The following is a 22210-nucleotide window of genomic DNA, read 5'->3' on the forward strand; positions in this document are numbered from 1 at the left end:
TAACATTCTTTTGGCTAGAGACACCGTTCAAATATTGAAATGTTCACAAGGTTTTGGACTTCAACATAAAGTTCAAAATTATTATGGGATGGCAACACCACCTACAGTTTGGCAGCCATTTTGTGCCAAAATGTGAGGCAATTTTAAACTTCTTCAAACTTTCACGTATTTTAATCCTTCTACTATTACAATGTTCAACCCTTTCAGCTTATTCCTTTCAGCTACGACTTTTAGTCTTTCAAATCTTTGAACTTTTCAAGATATTCCAAGATTTTCCAGGATTTTCCAAGATTTTTGCTTCATTTAAATACATGGAGAATCCTTGAAAACCTTTGTTGCTTTCAAGCATTATAACTTTAACAAGCTTTCAGCTAGAGGCACCGTTCAAACATTGAAATGCTCACAAGGCTTTGGACTTCAACATACGTTTTGAAATTATTATGGGATGGCAACACAACCTACTGTTTGGTGGGCATTTTTTGACAAAATCTGAAGCAAATGTTGCAATAAACTTCATCCATGGCTGGAACTGAACATATTGAAATTCACTGGATCTGGACATATAAGGAATGTGGGCGTGGTTAGCAAACAAACTTCGTTGCTAAGGACGTCCAAAGGTTTACTTTTTCCGATTTGTCTGAAACTGACGTCGATTTGTTCGTCATCCCCAGGCGACCGAAACATAAAATGGTTGCTATGGAGATAAAATCAATAGGAAAGCCGCCATTTTGGAAAAAGTGGGATTTTCTGTCAACTTAGAACATGTAGCTTTTAACAATATGATACTCTCAAACAAAGTGCTTTTTTGAGTCAGTTGATGATGCTGATTCCAATGCTAGCACTTTTAACCATTTTAGCAACATCTTCAAATTTTCAAACAGTCCAGTCATTTTTGTATCAACTTAAGCTTTCATGCTTAACTCCTTCTACATTTTTTGACCTATTTTAGCCATTCTACTATTACAATGTTCAACTTTTTCAACTTTTTCCTGCTATGATTTTTTTTTAAATCTTTTAACTTTTAAAGATATTCCGGGATTTCCCAGGATTTTTGCTTCATTAAAATACATAGGAAATCTTTTTTTTAACTTCTTTCACAGTTTTTTACCTACTTTAACCATTCTACTTTTAAAATGTTGAGCTCTTTCAGCTCTGTTCAGCCATTTCTTCAGCAAATTCAGCTTTCATTCAGCATTATAGCATTCAACCCTGCATTTTCTTCTGGAAATGCAGCTCCTTCTAGTTTATTATTATCGTATCTTATAGTATCTTCCGCCGTTTTTGGCGTTTAACTACTTCTACAATTTTCAACCGTTTGTAACCATTCAACTTTTAAAATGTTCAGCTCTTTTACCTTTTTTCTGCTATGACTTTTGGTTTTTCAAATCCTTTTACTTTTTAAGATATTCCAGTTTTTCCGGGAATTTTTGCTCCATTGAAATACATGGAGAATTTTTCGTTCAGAAGTTCACAGTTAAACTCCTTCTACAATTTTTCACCTATTTTAACCGTTCGACTATGAAAATGTTCAGCTTCATCTTATTCTAGCTATGACATTTTGGTCCTTCAAATCTTTGAACTTTTCCAGATATTCCCGGATATTCCCAGATTTTCCAATGTTTTTGCTCCATTGGCCACACCTTTGCTTCTTTAAACAATTGTAACTTTAACATTCTTTTGGCTAGAGACACCGTTCAAATATTGAAATGTTCACAAGGTTTTGGACTTCAACATAAAGTTCAAAATTATTATGGGATGGCAACACCACCTACAGTTTGGCGGCCATTTTGTGCCAAAATGTGAGGCAATTTTAAACTTCTTCAAACTTTCACGTATTTTAATCCTTCTACTATTACAATGTTCAACCCTTTCAGCTTATTCCTTTCAGCTACGACTTTTAGTCTTTCAAATCTTTGAACTTTTCAAGATATTCCAAGATTTTCCAGGATTTTCCAAGATCTTTGCTTCATTTAAATACATGGAGAATCCTTGAAAACCTTTGTTGCCTTCAAGCATTATAACTTTAACAAGCTTTCAGCTAGAGGCACCGTTCAAACATTGAAATGCTCACAAGGCTTTGGACTTCAACATACGTTTTGAAATTATTATGGGATGGCAACACAACCTACTGTTTGGTGGGCATTTTTTGACAAAATCTGAAGCAAATGTTGCAATAAACTTCATCCATGGCTGGAACTGAACATATTGAAATTCACTGGATCTGGACATATAAGGAATGTGGGCGTGGTTAGCAAACAAACTTCGTTGCTAAGGACGTCCAAAGGTTTACTTTTTCCGATTTGTCTGAAACTGACGTCGATTTGTTCGTCATCCCCTGGCGACCGAAACATAAAATGGTTGCTATGGAGATAAAAATCAATAGGAAAGCCGCCATTTTGGAAAAAGTGGATTTTCTGTCAACTTAGAACATGTAGCTTTTAACAATATGATACTCTCAAACAAAGTGTTTTTTTGAGTCAGTTGATGATGCTGATTCCAATGCTAGCACTTTTAACCATTTTAGCAACATCTTCAAATTTTCAACAGTCCAGTCATTTTTGTATCAACTTAAGCTTTCATGCTTAACTCCTTCTACATTTTTTGACCTATTTTAGCCATTCTACTATTACAATGTTCAACTTTTTCAACTTTTTCCTGCTATGATTTTTTTTAAATCTTTTAACTTTTAAAGATATTCTGGGATTTCCCAGGATTTTTGCTTCATTAAAATACATAGGAAATCTTTTTTTTAACTTCTTTCACAGTTTTTTACCTACTTTAACCATTCTACTTTTAAAATGTTGAGCTCTTTCAGCTCTGTTCAGCCATTTCTTCAGCAAATTCAGCTTTCATTCAGCATTATAGCATTCAACCCTGCATTTTCTTCTGGAAATGCAGCTCCTTCTAGTTCTTTATTACGCTCATCTTCCGCCGTTTTTCGGCACTTAACTCCTTCTACAGTTTTTAACCGATTTTTACCATTCAACTTTTAAAATGTTCAGCTCTTTCAGCTAATTATTGCTATGACTTTTGGTACTTTTAATCCTTGTACTTTTTAAGATATTCCAGTTTTTCCGGGAATTTTTGCCCTATTAAAATGCATTGGGAAGTTATGGTGCACAAGGTTGCCGGATCGACTCCCAGTTCGGACCCTTAATATTTTTTCTACCATTTTACTTTTAAAATGTTCAAATCTTTCAACTTATTACAGTTATTACTTTTGGCTTTTGAAATACTTCAACTTTTTAAGATATTCCAGGATTTTTGCTCCATTAAAATACACAGGGAATCCTTGTGCCTAACTTCTTTTACAGTTTTTTACCTACTTTAACCATTTTACTTTTAAAATGTTGAGCTCTTTCAACTTATTACAGTGATTACTTTTGGTCATTCAAATCATTGAACTTTTTAAGATATTCCAGGATTTTCCAGGATTTTTTTGCTCCATTAAAATACACAGGGAATCCTTGTGCTTAACTTCTTTTACAGGTTTTTACCTACTTTAACCATTGTACTAACCATTCCTTTCCTTCAAATCTTCAAATTTTCAACAATTCAGCCATTTTTTCAACAATTTAGGGCCTTGTTTAACTCCTTTTACAATTTTTGTACCTACACAATTTTTTTACCACCACTTTTGGTCCTTCAAATCCTTTGACCTTTCAAAAGTGAAAATTTTCGTTCGTTTTTTCCACGTAAAAAACGAACTGTGGCATGAAATCGTTTCAACTCAGCTTCTCCCAATAAGACTATATACGACAAGCTTGATTAATAGATACCGGCTGCAATGTGTCGTCACAGAAATGTTAGCTCAATGGCTTAGAAAGTGGTCTTACAATACTGAGGTTCTGAGTTCGAATCCAGCATCTGACTTTTTCTGCATGTTTTTTTACCTTGCCTTTCTTGATGAAATTCAGTTCCACTAACTCAATTATATTTCGTTACATGGAAGAAATTTCTTTGAGGTGGGGTTACTCATAAGCTTTGACGTTTCAATGTATGTTAGAAAAAACAGTGGGAGCAAATCTAAGTTAGTTTTGATGTATTTTTTATTTTCCTCCTCGTAGCTGGAAGCTGCAGTTCAAACATGTGCTTCAGCCATTTTGTGAACAAGCGTCGCCCACGGCCGCTAAGGCTCATGGGAAGTGTTGATTCCCAAACCATGAGTTAGGTGGCTGTTACGAGAATTGACTATCATGTTGTTACGCCACACGTTAGTTGTTCAAAGACAATAAAATGCTGTGTCATCCAGCTATCTAGCTGATGATCAGCACAGCTCTCAATTATACATGGATGAGTATGCTAAGATTCATGACCCATGCAAAGTTGAGAGAATTAGTCATGAGGTTGAACATAAGACAGAATGCCCCTTTCTGGAGGAAGTGACCGTACTTTCACTGTCAAATTCTTAGTGCTTTGGAATATTACATCAAAGTTTGAAATCATTATGGGATGGAAACTGCATGGCAGCCATTTTGTGTTTTTCAAATTTGAAACTGTAGTTTCTTTCAACCAATATAACTTCCACATACTTGTAGGTAGAGACACAGTTCAAACATTGAAATGTTCGCAAGGCTTTGGACTTCAATATAAGGCTCAAAACTATTATGGGATGGCAACACCACCTAGAGTTTGGTGGCCATTTTGTGCCAAAATGTGAGGCAATTTTATACTTCTTCAAACTTTCACCTATTTTAATCATTCTACTATTACAATGTTCAACCCTGTCAGCTTATTCCTTTCAGCTACTACTTTTGGTCTTTCAAATCTTTGAACTTTTCAAGATATTCCAGGATTTTCCAGGATTTTTGCTCCATTAAATTACATAGGGAATTCTTGTGCTTAACCTCTTTTACAGGTTTTCACCTATTTTAACCATTTTACTTCTAAAATTTTGAGCTCTTTCAGCTCATTATTGCTATGACTTTTGGTCATTCAAATCATTGAACTTTTTAAGATATTCCAGGATTTTCCAGGAATTTTGCTCCATTTAAACACAAGGATGATCCTTGAAAACCTTTTTTGTTTTAACCATTGTAACTTCAACATGCTTTCAGCTAGAGACACCGTTCAAACATTGAAATGTTCACAAGGCTTTGGACTTCAAAATGAGGCTCAAAACTATTATGGGATGGCAACACCACCTAGAGTTTGGTGGCCATTTTGTGCCAAAATGTGAGGCAATTTTAAACTTCTTCAAACTTTCACCTATTTTAATCATTCTACTATTACAATGTTCAACCGTGTCAGCTTATTCCTTTCAGCTACTACTTTTGGTCTTTCAAATCTTTGAACTTTTCAAGATATTCCAGGATTTTCCAGGATTTTTGCTCCATTAAATTACATAGGGAATTCTTGTGCTTAACCTCTTTTACAGGTTTTCACCTATTTTAACCATTTTACTTCTAAAATTTTGAGCTCTTTCAGCTCATTATTGCTATGACTTTTGGTCATTCAAATCATTGAACTTTTTAAGATTTTCCAGGATTTTTGCTCCATTAAATTACATAGGGAATTCTTGTGCTTAACCTCTTTTACAGGTTTTCACCTATTTTAACCATTTTACTTCTAAAATTTTGAGCTCCTTCAGCTCAGTTCAGCCATTCCTTTTACAAATTAAGTTTTCTTTCAGCAATACAGCATTCAACCCTGCATTTTCTTCTGGAAATGCAGCTCCTTCTAGTTGGTTGAATGCTGTAAAGCATTCAACCCTTTGTTTTCCTGTTTCTCTTTATTTCTTTATTATTATTTACACTATCTTCCGCCGTTTTTTGACACTTAACTACTTCTACAATTTTTAACCTATTTTAACCATTCAACTTTTAAAATGTTCAGCTCCTTCAGCTTATTCCAGCTATGACTTTTGGTTTTTCAAATCCTTGTACTTTTTAAGATATTCCAGTTTTTCCGGGAATTTTTGCCCTATTAAAATGCATTGGGAACTTATGGTACATGAGGTTCGCGGTTCGACACCCGGTTCGGACGCTTCAAAATTTTCTACCTTTCAACTTTGAAAATATTCAAATCTTTCAACTTATTACAGTTATTACTTTTGGTCATTCAAATCATTGAACTTTTTAAGATGTTCCAGGATTTTTTGCTCCATTAAAATACATAGGGAATCACTGTGCTTAACCTCTTTTACAGGTTTTCACCTATTTTAACCATTTTACTTTTAAAATGTTAAGCTCTTTCAGCTCAGTTCAGCCAGTTCTTTTACAAATTAAGCTTTCTTTCAGCAATACAGCATTCAACCCTGCATTTTCTTCTGGAAATGCAGCTCCTTCTAGTGTTACATTTGTTTTCTTCTTATGCTATCTTCCGCCGTTTTTCGGCACTTAACTCCTCCTACAATTTTTAACCTATTTGAACCGTTCAACTTTTAAAATGTTCATCTCTTTCATCTTATTACTGCTATGACTTTTGGTTTTTCAAATCCTTGTACTTTTTAAGATATTTTAGGATATTTCAGGATTTTTTGCTTCATTGAAATACATTGAAAAAAAATCCTTGCAAACCTTTGTTTCTTTCAACCATTATAACTTCAACATACTTGTAACTAGAGACACCGTTCAAACATTTAAATGATCACAAGGCTTTGGACTATAAAATACGTTTAGAAATCATTATGGGATGTCGACACAAACTACTGTTTGGTGGCCATTTTATGACAAAATCTGAAGCAAATATTGCAATAAACTTCATCCATGGCTGGAACTGAACATATTGAAATTCACTGGATCTGGACATATATGGAATTTGGGCGTGGTTAGCAAACAAACTTCGTTGCTAAGGACGTCCAAAGGTTTACTTTTTCCGATTTGTCTGAAACTGACGTCAATCTGTTCGTCATCCCCAGGCGACCCAAACATAAAATGGTTGCTATGGAGATAAAATTAATAGAAAAGCCGCCATTTTGAAAAAAGTGGATTTTTCCGTCAACTTAGAACATGTAGCTTTTACCAACATGACACTCTTAAACAATGTGGTTTTTTGAGTCAGTTGATGATGCTGATGCTAGCACTTTTAGCCATTTTAGCATCATCTTCAAATTTTCAACAGTACATCCATTTTTTCAACAATTTCAGCTTTCACGCTTAACTCCTTCTACAATGTTTGACCTATTTTAGACATTATACTTTTAAAATGTTCAGCTTTTTCATAATATTTCTGCTTTCATTCAGCAATACAGCATTCAACCCTGCATTTTCTTCTGGAAATGCAGCTCCTTCTAGTTATTATTATTATTATTTATACTATCTTCCGCCGTTTTTTGACACTTAACTACTTCTACAATTTTTAACCTATTTTTACCATTCAACTTTTAAAATGTTCAGCTCTTTCAGCTTATTATTGCTATGACTTTTGGTACTTCTACTCCTTGTACTTTTTAAGATATTCCAGTTTTTTCCGGGAATTTTTGCCCTATTAAAATGCATTGGAAAGTTATGGTGCAAGAGGTTCCCGGATCGACACCAGGTTCGGACACTTGAAATTTTTCTACCATTCACCTTTTTAAATGTTCAACTCTTTCAACTTATTACAGATATTACTTTTGGTCATTCAAATCATTAAAATTTTTAAGACATTCCAAGATTTTGCAGGATTTTTGCTCCTTTAAATACATAGGGAATTCTTGTGCTTAACCTTTTTTACAGGTTTTCACCTTTTTTAACCATTTTACTTTTAAAATGTTGAGCTCTTTCAGCTCAGTTCAGCCATTTCTTTTACAAATTAAGCTTTCTTTCAGCAATACAGCATTCAACCCTGCATTTTCTTCTGGAAATGCAGCTCCTTCTAGTTGATTTTATTATTCCTTGAATGCTAATGAGGTTGCAGACCTGCAAGTGAAGAACCAGATTTTTGAAACAATGTACATTGTAAATACTGCCTTAATTTTCCAGATTAAACATTATAAGTTTGCTTCCAAAGTCGTTTGTAAAATGCTCGGCAAATCCCAAATTCAGGATTCAGGACATGCAGTACAGTTTTTTTTATCTAAAATAAAAAAAAAACTTTAATCAAAGTGGATCTTGGTGACCTGAACCTTCTTCTCCATTCCTTCCACGTTGTCTAATCTTTTGTTTAAGGGAATTTTTCCTGCCGACCAGAGGCAAAGAGATTAAAACCTCAAACCTTTCAGTGCAGTAATGATGCTGTTGACTAAACGTCTTTATCCCTCACAGCAGCTGGAGATCTACAGAACGTCTAGTTATATAAGGATTGGTAATGTTGTCATTATCAAGAAACTTCACCTTTTTTCTGAAAGAGTCAAAATACAACAAAAACCCTTTGGGAGTGAGCGGTGAAGCTCATCGGAATTGCTTATTAAAAAGGAAAAACAGGATCAGACTCGATCACTAGAACTCTCTTCCAGTGTTCTTTATGTGAAGAAAGAGTTTCAGCTCATTTATGGATCTGAAACGGATCAGATAAACTCAGGAGATAAACTTATATAAACAGATAAACTTAAGGAGAGTATTGGGCTCTGATCAGCTGATGTTTCTGTAAATGTTATGTGATGTTCCTGCAGGAAAAGAGAATGAAAAACATTTAAAAAGAAGCAGGAAAAAGGAGCATTTCTCTTTCCCCTAATCTTTTTCATTGATTTCTTGCAGATGTGTTTTTGTCTGTAACTTTTACTTCACACTCAGTACCGTGATGAAGGATCTATCACACGCAGTGCTGCGCTTTCCCATCACCCTGACATTTACCTGAAGACCGAGACGAATGTCTTCTTTGTTAAATGTCGCAGAGATCATCAGATAGTGCTGTTAACCCCCCAGTAATGTCAGCTGTTCAGACCAAACCAGGCGTGTTTGTAACCCCGGCCTAATGAAACCTGGAGCTGAAGTAACAGGTTCCTGTCTGGCAGTGTTTGCCGCGGTGACTTAGATGACGGTAAAACAGTCGGTAAGAAGGGAGCCGGCTGTAGGGCAGAGCAGGCCTGCTGCCTGAACTGAGCGCGCTCAGAGCGCCCCGACTCAAAGAGGCCACATCATTGTGTGTACATGTGTATGACCTGTCCCTCATGCACCATGTTTGCCCGCTGTTCACTTTAGTATTGCACTGTGATTAGTTTTAGGCTGCACTTTGCTTGCTGTAGCAAACCGTTCATTTTGTCCTGTTTTTGCCTTTTTTTCCCACCTCACTTCTGTAATGCCTGCTGCTCTTTTCTCATTTCTGCCTTTGGTTCCTGTGCATGATGCATGTTCCCAACTCTGTGGATGAACCAGTGTGTAAGTGTCTGTACGTTATCCAGCTGCTTCTGGTTTGACATGTTTCACTAACCACGGCTCTGCAGGCTTCAGTCACTCCCACTGGCTCCTAAAAGCAGAATTCCCGCTGAACTCATTAAAGGGGAACGCAGAAGATAAAGCTGCTCTTGTGATGATGGACACATTCATCCATGACCACGCAAACATGTCGAACAGGAGAAATAAAAGAACCTTTTTTCTGCCAGCTCCATCATCATCATAGCTGAAGCATGATATTTACTTAAAAAAGCAGTTTTATAGAATAATTTGGTGTGCACCCTGCCTGTCTTCTGCTGACTCCCAATGGGTGACTGCAGGGTGGTCCTGACAGCAACAAAGGGAGACACAGAAGGTTTCAGGCTTTGGTTTGATGTGAAATGCATAAAAGTCTCAGACTTACATCACTGATTCTTTGAGCAGCCTCCTGAAGTTAGTCTGTAAATTTCTAAAAAGGACACTAACGTTTTTCTCTCAGCCAGAGTCATGACTGCAGTAAACTTTACTTACCGTAGGTCTAATTTGATTCTAATTGCCCTAAAGAAGGGTCACGGTGAATGACTGAACCCTGTTGCTGCCCCCCTCCCGGTATCTGTGTGTACTCTGGTGAAACCTGGACACTAACCTTCCTCTCGGTGCTTTCTGACACGCCTGGTGTGGTGACCGAGCCTCCTTCTAGCCACAGCTCTCTCTGTGTGAAGAATCCAAACTCAAACCTTCTGCGTTCAGGTCTAAGGCCAGTGGAATGTCAGATCAACCCTGAAGCGTCCTTTATTCCTGTGAAATGGGGATGAGGTCTGCCCTGTGATGTACTGGAGGACCTTAGTAGCTGGGGGCACTCCTGCATCCCCGTGGGCCCAGACAGGAATAAACGGGCTTAGAACATGGATGGATGGTTGGATGGATGAAGATACGTTCTTCTGTTTAGTGTAGTGGAGCGTTCAGAGGAGCGGCAGCACACTGACAGGAAGCAGGAAGGTTGTTTTCATGGGAGGTGATGAAAACTGGACATTTCTATTGAACACTTTTACTGCTAAGTCTGGAAGGATTTGGGGATGTTGGCTTAAAGTCCAGTCCAGAAAACCCAACAAGATGTTACTGCAGAAAGTCTTCCTCCAGCTGGTAAATACAGCTTTGGAGAGGCGATCATGTGGACCCGAATCCCCACAGTACAGCAAGAGTGATCTACTCCATATGACAAATGTTAAGGCCTTCCACTGATTACTAAAGCTGGACTCAAACAACGGTGGTGCCGTTGCAGAAGAACTGAAGAGGAGCAGTGGTCCAGTCAAAGTTCAGACCTCTGCTTGCTAGAAATGCTGATAGTTTTGCTAAAAACAGTGACAACACAAGTGAAAAAAATGTTCCCTTTTTGTTCAAAAGTTGTTTCAAACTAAAACCCTCTGATCATTTTTGAAGAAATTTATTTATCTTTCTCACCAAAAACAGAATATGGAGAGGAGGTTTTGGAGCACTTCCCTCCAAAAATGACCAGAAGGTGGAGCCTTGCTGTGATCATCTATGTTGGGATTGCTTTAAACCCCACCTGAGGTGTCACTTTGTGCTCATTTGGCACTAATGCATCTCCCGTAGGGCACAGCCACAGGTGGAGCCACAGTCACACTCCTTCTGGTAGGTCTGTGGGTTTCAGGCTTTTAGAAACTTTGGGTTGGGCTCTCAGTTCTACGCCAGCCTTTGACTTTACCAGCACAGCGGTGAAGGAACAGCAGTGATCAACTGAAGGCTCAGATGCATTTCAGCGTTTCCCTGACGTTTCTCCTCTGTCTGGTTCAGATCAGAGTTGGTGTTGTCGTCGCATTGAGGCACACGCTATAGTGTCACGTCCTTTAAAACAGGATAACATGCATGATTCATCAACACGTGAGCTGCAGGACAGTAGAAAGGGGTTTGTGGGCAGATCATTTGGACTAGGTATGCAGGAAAGCATCAGCAGCACAGTAACCATGGAAACATGGGCTGTTTCCTGCATCAAATATTCGATTTTTTTGGTTTTTCTCTGGTTTAAAGTACAGGCATTTTTTTAAATCATAAAAGTAGAACATATGAAGATTCACACACAGGCCTAATATGAGGGAGCCTCCGTTGCCATGATTGAAACCCTCTTCCCAATTCCAAATCTTTCCTTCCGCTCTGTTGGGCAACCCCCCCCCCCCCCCCCCCCCCCCCCCCTGTCTTTTAACCTGTTTGCATCCGGTGAGTTCTCTTTTCCCCCTCTCATCCACAGCATCTTAAAAACTGTGTGTGGCTCTCTTCTCTGTTTTTGTTCCTCCTTCCCCCTTTTGTTTTTCTTCATCCCCAGCTTTCTACAGCGCTGCCCCACTCACCTCAGCTGGCATCATTCCCATCATGCAGTCGCTGTGCCCTGATGGACAAAGAGACGAATTTGGCTTCCTTCAGTACAAGAACTCTACGTAAGTGCAGCGTGGGACCCTTTCTCTTAGTTTCATTCCTGTTTTCCTCATAAATCCCATTTTAGAGTCACATGCTTCATCTCAAAGCGTGTGACTGTCTAACGGAGGTGCAGTTCCAACAAAAATCACTGCAGTCACATCATCTAAATAGAAACATTCAGTTTACAGGAGTGACTCTTCTTCCATCACTGAGATGATTGACGTTGGAAAAACAATCTGATCTCAGGGAAACAGAAAAGTATTTGCCAGTCCCACTTGAAACGCTGAGCTTGGTCTGTAACGTTCAGCACAGAAACCCGTCAACTATGAAACGTAATGTCACAAAAGAATCCAGAAATTCACTTTGTTTGATTTTTAAAGAATTGATCTGGATAATGGAAACTAAGTATTTACCTCCTACAAACAAACCAGAATTCTGTTCCTCACAGAACTGTTAGTTCTTTAGGAAGCTTCTATCCTTCACCGTTACCTGTTTGTGTGAATTGGTTTTTGTATAAAAGACACCTGTCCTCACACCAGAACAGTCAGACTATAACCTCTCCACCAAGACCAAAGAGCTATCAAAGGACACCAGGAACAAGATGTAGACCTGAACCAGACATGGATGAACCCATCTTGGATAAGCTTAAAAGGAAGGGATCAACTGTAGGAGGAATCATTAAAAAATGGAAGAAGATCCCTGACAATCTCCGCCTACCTGGAGCTCCATGAAAGATCTCACTGGATGATCCAGAGGAGGACTGGGAGAAGGTCACATAATCAGGTGAGACCAAAAGGAAACTCTTTGTTATTAAAGGTAATCACCATGTTTGGAGGGGGAGGAAAGCTGGTTTACATCCCAAGAACACCAGACCCACTGTGAAGCATGGGGGTGGAGACATCATGGTATGGGGCTGCTTTTCTTAAAAGGAGCCAGGATGACTGCTGTGTATGAAAGAAAGGGTGAGTGGAGTCATGGATGGTGTGATTTGGGGCAAACACCTTCCTTCAGTGTGAGCATTGAAGATGACTCATCCTGCCTTCTCTGGAGCATTCAGTGGAATCATGTACACTCCAGGAAACACACAGTCATTCGTTGAGCGACTTAAACTCAACAAAATAAGTCACAAAAGCGGTTCAAGTTAACCCACTCAAATGAGTATCAAACAACTCCAACTGTAAGAACAAAGCATGTCCTTCACAAGAGACACTCGGCTGCAATCTGTCTTCATTTGCTGGACAGAACAACAACAATAAAAAGAGGATCTGTGGATGGAGTTGAAAGTCTGTGTTGCTCACCAACAGCTTCAAAACTTCACAGCTCTAGAGAAGATCTGCATGGAAGGATAGGCCAAAATAGAAGCTACAGTGTCTAAACACCTGGTGAAGACCTACAAGACACCATTGGACTCGTATTAGTGACCAAATTTTATTTTCTGCACCATTAAAACAAATAAATTCCATAAAAATGTGATTTTCTGGATTCCTGTTTCATTGTGTCTGTTACAGTTGAAGTGCGTCTCTGATGAAGATCAGAGATGCTACATCCGTAGGTGTAACCTCTCACTACAGTCAACCAGCAGCTACGGATGTAGCTGCTGGTTGACTGTAGTGAGAGGTTACACCTACAGCACATCCAGAGACCTGGTTCAACCTAAACTTTGTCTTTTTCCTGTTTACCTGCCTCACATTGAAGTTACATTGAAGTGGAGATTTGTGTTTTTCTTTCTGCCGGTGGACTGCACCTCCTCATGGGTGGCCCATATTTTCATCTGGAAAATGTTGTTGTTCTTTGCTCCTAAATATTTGAATGCTCTTCTGTTAGTGTGACACAGCTGCTGGAACGGCTCAGTCAGGTGGTTGAACAGAACCGACTCTTCACGTCTGACCGACCTGGTCTGGGCCAGGACCTGGAGAACTTACAGCAACACCTGGAGGGTCTCGGCTCCACCCCTTTCCCACCCGACTATAACTTCAGCAAGAGCCCAGGTCTGACAGGCAGCCGTGACACTAAACTGAAATGACAGGACACAGCCACTTCCTGTTGGTCCTCAGTGAGGACAGATGAGACCTTAAAGAAAGTATTGGTCAGACTGTCAAAGCTTCACCAAAGTGAAGCAGCAGCAACACTGAGGAACCGCAAACCTCCATGATTAGCTGTCTCTACCGACTGAACTACTCTGCGTTCTTCATCGAATCATCTCAAAAGACAGACTTTGCAAACACTGTAACAGTAACACGAAGCCGACAGAAAAACCAGCATGGAGGAAACAGAACTATGTCTGAGTCGTTTATTCAGCCTCCATTGTTTGTTCAGCGTTTAAAGCTTAACCTGTTTTCAGACTGGACACACTTGAAATGAACCAGAGTTAGTTTTTTCCTGATAATCCGGAACAAATTTTCAGTCTGAATACACCAAAGCGGACCCTGCTGAGGGACCAGGACCCGCTCTGGGACCCATCTTTGGAGGTGGTCTCGGTTCGTTTCCAATCGGGCTGAGCTTCGGTTCGCTCTGAGTTTCCTCGGTCTGAATACAATCCGTCTTTGGAGCCAAACAACTGGACCAAAAGGGCTTCCTTAGCAGGGCATTATGGGACGTAAACACATTAGGAAGGAAGTTACGTATGAGCCGCGGAAAAACGTGGAGCAACAATAAGGCACAGAGACTTATTGAGATGTGATTAGATGAATGCAGACACATTAAAATAACTTTTAGCGTGATCCACATGAATTCTCACTGGTTTTCCGACAATCTATACGTCACTCATCAGCGTAACTTCTCAGCCGTCGTCTCCACAGTCACCGCCGTGTAGCACCAAAGTAAAAAGTGTTTTACCGGACGCTGATACAGACGTTCAGAATTAGTCAGTGAAATATAACCTTTGAATCAGTGAATAATCCCGACGAGGACTATCGTCATTTCTGCCTCTCCTTGCTTTGCCCCGCCCTCGTAAATTCTGACCAATGATTAAAGATCAGTAGTCACATGGTTTTGTTTACTAGCTTTGGTTCGAAACAGGAGAATCATCTTCACTCCACAGACCAAATGCACGGTTCAGGACTCGATCCGGACCAGCTGACTTTTCCAGTCTGAAAACAGCCTTTATTTTCAATAATTGTTATTTTTTTGTATTGTATTTTCCTGGATGCTGCAGAAGCTTTTGATCTCTGGAAAGCACTTCAAATCGCCTCTGTGCATGAAAGTCTAAAGAAATCAAAGCTTCCTCGTTTTGTGATGATGAATTGTTGCAGCCGTAGTGAGTTACGGCAGACGGCGTGAACCAAAAGCTGTCCATCTGATGTCCTTGACCTAATGTTGACCACTTCTCTTTATCCAGACACACCTGAGCAGCTTTACTTCATTTGATTTGTTTTCCCAGAATTCACCTTGGCCAGTGTTTTAAAGAACCAGACACTTTTCCAGCAGTTTCTGGTCAGGAACCTTTCCCTGTCCAGCTCCACAGCCAGCGCGCTGCTCAACTCCACTGTCAGCCTCGGGGAGGTAAGACTTCACAGACAGACAGAGAGACAGACAGAGAGACAGACAGAGAGACAGGCAGACAGACAGGCAGAGAGACAGGCAGGCAGGCAGGGAGACAGACAGAGAGACACTGGTAAAAGATCTAAAACTGACTAAAGACTTCCATGTTTGGTTAGTTTAGGGCTGCTTCCTATCTAGAGTATGGAAGGACTTCTCTCTTTCCTCTATCAGGACTCGTTGACTGTGTTCTTTGAGAGGCTTAAGTTTCCTCCGAACTACGGTGTTCAGATCCAACATGACGGCTCATTTTCAGACCATCAGAGGTGAGATGTGGAATGGAACAAGCTGAAATTAGGAGAAGGTCCTGCAGAAGTTCAACGTATTCATACATTTAGCCAATCAATGGGCTTGTGGTAGAGTGTCCGCCCTAAGACTGTGATGTCGTGAGTTCAAATTCAGGCCGTGTCATACCAAATACTCTAAAAATGGGACACAGCGGGACCCCGCTTGACACTCAGCATTGGATTGGGGGCTTTAAACCACCAAATGCAGCTGAGTGTCTGCAGCTCACTGCCCCCCCAGAGGGTGGCTCGAGAACAAATGTAACACACCTAGGTGTGTGAGGACTTTGACTTGAATGAAGCTTTTCTGTGTTGTGTGTAGAAGACAGTTTGTGGCCTCATTAGCTGTGTTTCCGTTTAAATTGAATTTGTGATCATAAACTCGCCTAATTTTGAAAAAACTCGCATTCATAAGAAAAAAGGTTTTGCCCTTGGAGGAGTTTTTTTTTAGGTGTATCCAAATTAACACATTTCACAAAACTGCAAATGAGTCACGTGACCAACAACCGGATGGCCGTGTGAGTCTTGGTAGGAACTGGCTGCATATTTATAATTTAATAGAAACAGTGTATCTGCCAAATTTCTAGAATGGAGATTTGTGCATGTGTGTGATGGAAATGCAGACCTCACCACAGATCATACTAACCTTTTTCTCCCCTCTTTAACTTGACTCTGACAATGGTCTTTGTGTCCTGCAGATGAACAGCCTCATCTTTGGTGAATTTCTCAGAGATGCTGGAGGAGCTCAGCGCTGGGCTGACGGTGTGAAGGACTCCAATCAAAAGCCTGAAGGCCCCATTCATGAGATGAAAGTGAGTTTATTCCCTCCATTTTTACCCCGCTCACCAAAAGTCAAGTCTGTCCAGTCCTACTTTGGGTTCCGGTAGAGGGAATGACTCGCTTCAGGTTATGCTGTCAGAATGGAACATGCGTTTGAGCCTGAGCACCAATGCTGAGACCGTCTTCAGTTAGGATCTGAGCTCTGTGGAAGTGATGGACGTGTCCACAGCGGCCTCCACAGAGGAGCACCTTACTGTCTTTTCAGGTTTCCTGTTGGTTTTACAGGAAGTCTGTGAGTTGTCGTTTCAAACAAACAGCACTTTTTAATTAAACAGAGTGCAGGCTAATGAATTAAAATGGAATAATCGTTTAAGCCGTTCAGCTGGAGCGCTAGCCTCCATCCATCCATCCGACGGTGGCTGATGGATGGTGTTTGTGTCACAAATCCTGAGGTATCCTCTGTGTGCCTGCAAGGTGGGCTTTGTTCAGGATGCACACCAATGTGAAGTTGGTCTTTGGTGGGCCATGGAAACGCAGCTGCTTGTGTGTGGGATCAGACATAGTGGCTGTGGGTTGTAGCATGTCAACGCCTTCATTACCATAGAAGCAAACATCAGGAGACATGCAGGAGTGCTCTGGTAGTTTTCTGATTCTGTTTGTGAAGGAGGAGTTCACAAATGAACAGTGAGCTTTGATAGGGTGGAGCATCAGGCCAACGAGGTTCACGACTCCACTAAGTTCATTTTTTAGCTGAAAAATAGTTGTAAAAAAGCCATTTAGTCCTTAAAGAAATGGATTAGAGTTTTTCATTTCTGTGCCTATTTCTGTCATTGGGATCAATGTTTTTCTTGCAGGGTGGGTGAGAGAGGAATCCATTCTCTATGATAACACAAATGCTTCATCAATTATTGAAGATGCTTAAAGTGATTGATCTCGAGTTATATCACTTCACTTGCCCCAAAAGGTTATGATTTTTCTAATGAATAATAATAATAAAAATGGATTGGATTTATCTGCGCTTTTCAAGACACTCAAAGCGTTTACATTATGTCCATTATTCATTCACTCCTCATTCATACTTGGTGATGGTAGCTACTGATGTAGCCACAGCTGCCCTGGGGCAGACTGACAGAGGCGTGGCTGCCAGTTTGCGCCTACGGCCCCTCTGACCATCACCGGGATCGGTCATGCGCATTCACACACCAGTGGAGCCACACTGGAGGCAAGGAGGGTGAAGTGTCTTGCCCAAGGACACAACGACATTTTGGCTGGTGGGAGCGGGGATCGAACCGCCGACCCTTCGATCATTGGACGACCCGCTCAACCACCTGAGCCACTGTCGCCCCATCTATATATATCAATATATATATCAATAATCATCTGCATATTTTTCTTAACTTTTGATACTCGATCTGCATATGCTATGAAGATTTCTGAAACAGTGTTACTTTTTCTGATAGTGTTGTTTTTAATCATTGTCATGATTTTTCCATTGAAAATAATCTGCATATATTTTAGAAAACGGATCTGCATGTCCTAGGCTGATTTCCCAGATAAAGTTTTGTCTTTGTTTACATAATAATTAAGCACTTCATCTTTGTCATGTTATTTAATAATACTTATGGATTCCTAATAACCGTAAACTGTGTTGGTAAGGCATAGATATCTGATAAAGGTTATGAACTGATAATGATAAATCATGTAATAAAATGGTTACGGTAGAACAGTGGTGGAATTATATAGGTAAGTTCCCCTTCAAGCTATCTTTAATTTTATGTCTAATAATCCTAAGTTTGATACGACTTTGTATGAATGTAGAACTGCTGATTGTTTGTTTTGTGCATCATTCTTGTTTTGATTGCTTGAAATAAACCATTTCAAATCAAATCAAAATCTACAGGAGTGCCGTCAAGAGTGGAGATATCGGTAGGATTTGATAGAATTTAATCAGGAATCAGGAAACTTTATTGTCATTTTATCATGATAAAACGAAATTAAGCTCTCTGGTCCCGGGCCAGCCGTTTACATTCAGACATAAATAAATATAGTATCAATAATAATATCAATGTGATATCAGTCTGTTACGGAGTATTGCACAGAAGTATTTTTCAAATTGCACAGTATGTTATGTTAAGTATTGCACAGCCCTGTGATATTGCACTTGGGAATTAGCTTGTTGTCCATGGAGAGAGGGGGGGGTGCAGTGATCAACCGGAGATCAGCAGTCTGACTGCTTCAGGGAAGAAACTGTTCCTCAGTCTGGTGGTCCTGCTCTTTATGCTCCTCAGTCTCCTGCCTGAGGGGATCAGGGAGAACAGAGTGTGTGAGGGGTGAGTGGGGTCTTTCTGGATGCGGGAGGCCCGTTTCCTGCATCTGGTCGTATAGATGTCAGTGGTGGACGGCAGGCTGCAGCCCACAGTCCTCTGTGCAGCTTTGGTCACTCTTTCCAGAGCTATCCTCTCTGTCGCAGAGCAGCTGCCGTGCCACACAGTGATGCAAGAGGTCAGGACGCTCTCCACCACACACCTGTGGAAGGAGGTCATGACGCTCTCCACCACACACCTGTAGGAGGAGGTCAGGACGCTCTCCACCACACACCTGTGGAAGGAGGTCATGACGCTCTCCACCACACACCTGTAGAAGGAGGTCATGACGCTCTCCACCACACACCTGTTGAAGGAGGTCATGACGCTCTCCACCACACACCTGTAGAAGGAGGTCATGACGCTCTCCACCACACACCTGTAGGGGGAGGTCATGACGCTCTCCACCACACACCTGTGGAAGGAGGTCATGACGCTCTCCACCACACACCTGTGGAAGGAGGTCATGACGCTCTCCACCACACACCTGTAGAAGGAGGTCATGACGCTCTCCACCACACACCTGTGGAAGGAGGTCATGACGCTCTCCACCACACACCTGTAGAAGGAGGTCATGACGCTCTCCACCACACACCTGTAGGAGGAGGTCAGGACGCTCTCCACCACACACCTGTAGAAGGAGGTCATGACGCTCTCCACCACACACCTGTAGGAGGAGGTCATGACGCTCTCCACCACACACCTGTAGGAGGAGGTCATGACGCTCTCCACCGCACACCTGTGGAAGGAGGTCATGACGCTCTCCACCACACACCTGTAGGAGGAGGTCATGACGCTCTCCACCACACACCTGTAGGAGGAGGTCATGACGCTCTCCACCACACACCTGTAGAAGGAGGTCATGACGCTCTCCACCACACACCTGTAGAAGGAGGTCATGACGCTCTCCACCACACACCTGTAGAAGGAGGTCATGACGCTCTCCACCACACACCTGTAGAAGGAGGTCATGACGCTCTCCACCACACACCTGTAGAAGGAGGTCATGACGCACTCCACCACACACCTGTAGGAGGAGGTCATGACGCTCTCCACCACACACCTGTGGAAGGAGGTCAGGACGCTCTCCACCACACACCTGTAGGAGGAGGTCATGACGCTCTCCACCACACACCTGTAGAAGGAAGTCATGACGCTCTCCACCACACACCTGTAGGAGGAGGTCATGATGCTCTCCACCACACACCTGTAGGAGGAGGTCAGGACGCTCTCCACCACACACCTGTAGAAGGAGGTCATGACGCTCTCCACCACACACCTGTAGAAGGAGGTCATGACGCTCTCCACCACACACCTGTAGAAGGAGGTCATGACGCTCTCCACCACACACCTGTAGAAGGAGGTCATGACGCTCTCCACCACACACCTGTGGAAGAAGGTCATGACGCTCTCCACCACACACCTGTAGAAGGAGGTCATGACGCTCTCCACCACACACCTGTAGAAGGAGGTCATGACGCTCTCCACCACACACCTGTGGAAGGAGGTCAGGACGCTCTCCACCACACATCTGTAGGAGGAGGTCATGACGCTCTCCACCACACACCTGTAGAAGGAGGTCATGACGCTCTCCACCACACACCTGTAGAAGGAGGTCATGACGCTCTCCACCACACACCTGTAGAAGGAGGTCATGACGCTCTCCACCACACACCTGTGGAAGGAAGTCATGACGCTCTCCACCACACACCTGTAGAAGGAGGTCATGACGCTCTCCACCACACACCTGTAGAAGGAGGTCATGACGCTCTCCACCACACACCTGTAGAAGGAGGTCATGACGCTCTCCACCACACACCTGTAGGAGGAGGTCATGACGCTCTCCACCACACACCTGTAGGAGGAGGTCATGACGCTCTCCACCACACACCTGTAGAAGGAGGTCATGACGCTCTCCACCACACACCTGTAGAAGGAGGTCATGACGCTCTCCACCACACACCTGTAGAAGGAGGTCATGACGCTCTCCACCACACACCTGTGGAAGGAGGTCATGACGCTCTCCACCACACACCTGTAGAAGGAGGTCATGACGCTCTCCACCACACACCTGTAGGGGGAGGTCATGACGCTCTCCACCACACACCTGTGGAAGGAGGTCATGACGCTCTCCACCACACACCTGTAGGAGGAGGTCATGACGCTCTCCACCACACACCTGTAGGAGGAGGTCATGACGCTCTCCACCACACACCTGTAGAAAGAGGTCATGACGCTCTCCACCACACACCTGTAGAAGGAGGTCATGACGCTCTCCACCACACACCTGTAGAAGGAGGTCATGACGCTCTCCACCACACACCTGTAGAAGGAGGTCATGACGCTCTCCACCTCACACCTGTAGAAGGAGGTCATGACGCTCTCCACCACACACCTGTAGAAGGAGGTCATGACGCACTCCACCACACACCTGTAGGAGGAGGTCATGACGCTCTCCACCACACACCTGTGGAAGGAGGTCAGGACGCTCTCCACCACACACCTGTAGGAGGAGGTCATGACGCTCTCCACCACACACCTGTAGAAGGAAGTCATGACGCTCTCCACCACACACCTGTAGGAGGAGGTCATGATGCTCTCCACCACACACCTGTAGGAGGAGGTCAGGACGCTCTCCACCACACACCTGTAGAAGGAGGTCATGACGCTCTCCACCACACACCTGTAGAAGGAGGTCATGACGCTCTCCACCACACACCTGTAGAAGGAGGTCATGACGCTCTCCACCACACACCTGTAGAAGGAGGTCATGACGCTCTCCACCACACACCTGTGGAAGAAGGTCATGACGCTCTCCACCACACACCTGTAGAAGGAGGTCATGACGCTCTCCACCACACACCTGTAGAAGGAGGTCATGACGCTCTCCACCACACACCTGTGGAAGGAGGTCAGGACGCTCTCCACCACACATCTGTAGGAGGAGGTCATGACGCTCTCCACCACACACCTGTAGAAGGAGGTCATGACGCTCTCCACCACACACCTGTAGAAGGAGGTCATGACGCTCTCCACCACACACCTGTAGAAGGAGGTCATGACGCTCTCCACCACACACCTGTGGAAGGAAGTCATGACGCTCTCCACCACACACCTGTAGAAGGAGGTCATGACGCTCTCCACCACACACCTGTAGAAGGAGGTCATGACGCTCTCCACCACACACCTGTAGAAGGAGGTCATGACGCTCTCCACCACACACCTGTAGGAGGAGGTCATGACGCTCTCCACCACACACCTGTACAAGGAGGTGATGACGCTCTCAACCACACACCTGTAGGAGGAGGTCATGACGCTCTCCACCACACACCTGTAGAAGGAGGTCATGACGCTCTCCACCACACACCTGTAGGAGGAGGTCATGACGCTCTCCACCACACACCTGTAGGAGGAGGTCATGACGCTCTCCACCACACACCTGTAGAAGGAGGTCATGACGCTCTCCACCACACACCTGTAGGAGGAGGTCAGGACGCTCTCCACCACACACCTGTAGAAGGAGGTCATGACGCTCTCCACCACACACCTGTAGAAGGAGGTCATGACGCTCTCCACCACA

At 42.6% G+C, this 22210-nt stretch overlaps 1 protein-coding gene across 3 annotated transcripts in view; it reads left to right on the forward strand.

Moving 5' to 3' along the window:
* abca2 (ATP binding cassette subfamily A member 2) overlaps positions 1–22210 on the forward strand; it is a 110138-nt gene that overhangs the window by 43166 nt on the left and 44762 nt on the right. For 2 of the 3 annotated variants that reach the window (XM_023958876.1, XM_023958877.1), the window contains exons 1-4: positions 11452–11686; positions 13491–13654; positions 15046–15167; positions 16186–16299. In XM_023958876.1, coding sequence (XP_023814644.1) covers positions 11622–11686; positions 13491–13654; positions 15046–15167; positions 16186–16299 — 465 coding nt within the window. In that variant the 5' untranslated portion in view covers positions 11452–11621. Of the gene's footprint in view, positions 1–11451; positions 11687–13490; positions 13655–15045; positions 15168–16185; positions 16300–22210 lie in introns of those variants that run through there. The other variant, XM_023958878.1, reaches the window with a different exon arrangement.

The sequence above is a fragment of the Oryzias latipes genome, chromosome 9, assembly GCF_002234675.1.
Source record: "Oryzias latipes chromosome 9, ASM223467v1".
Lineage (NCBI taxonomy): Eukaryota > Metazoa > Chordata > Actinopteri > Beloniformes > Adrianichthyidae > Oryzias > Oryzias latipes.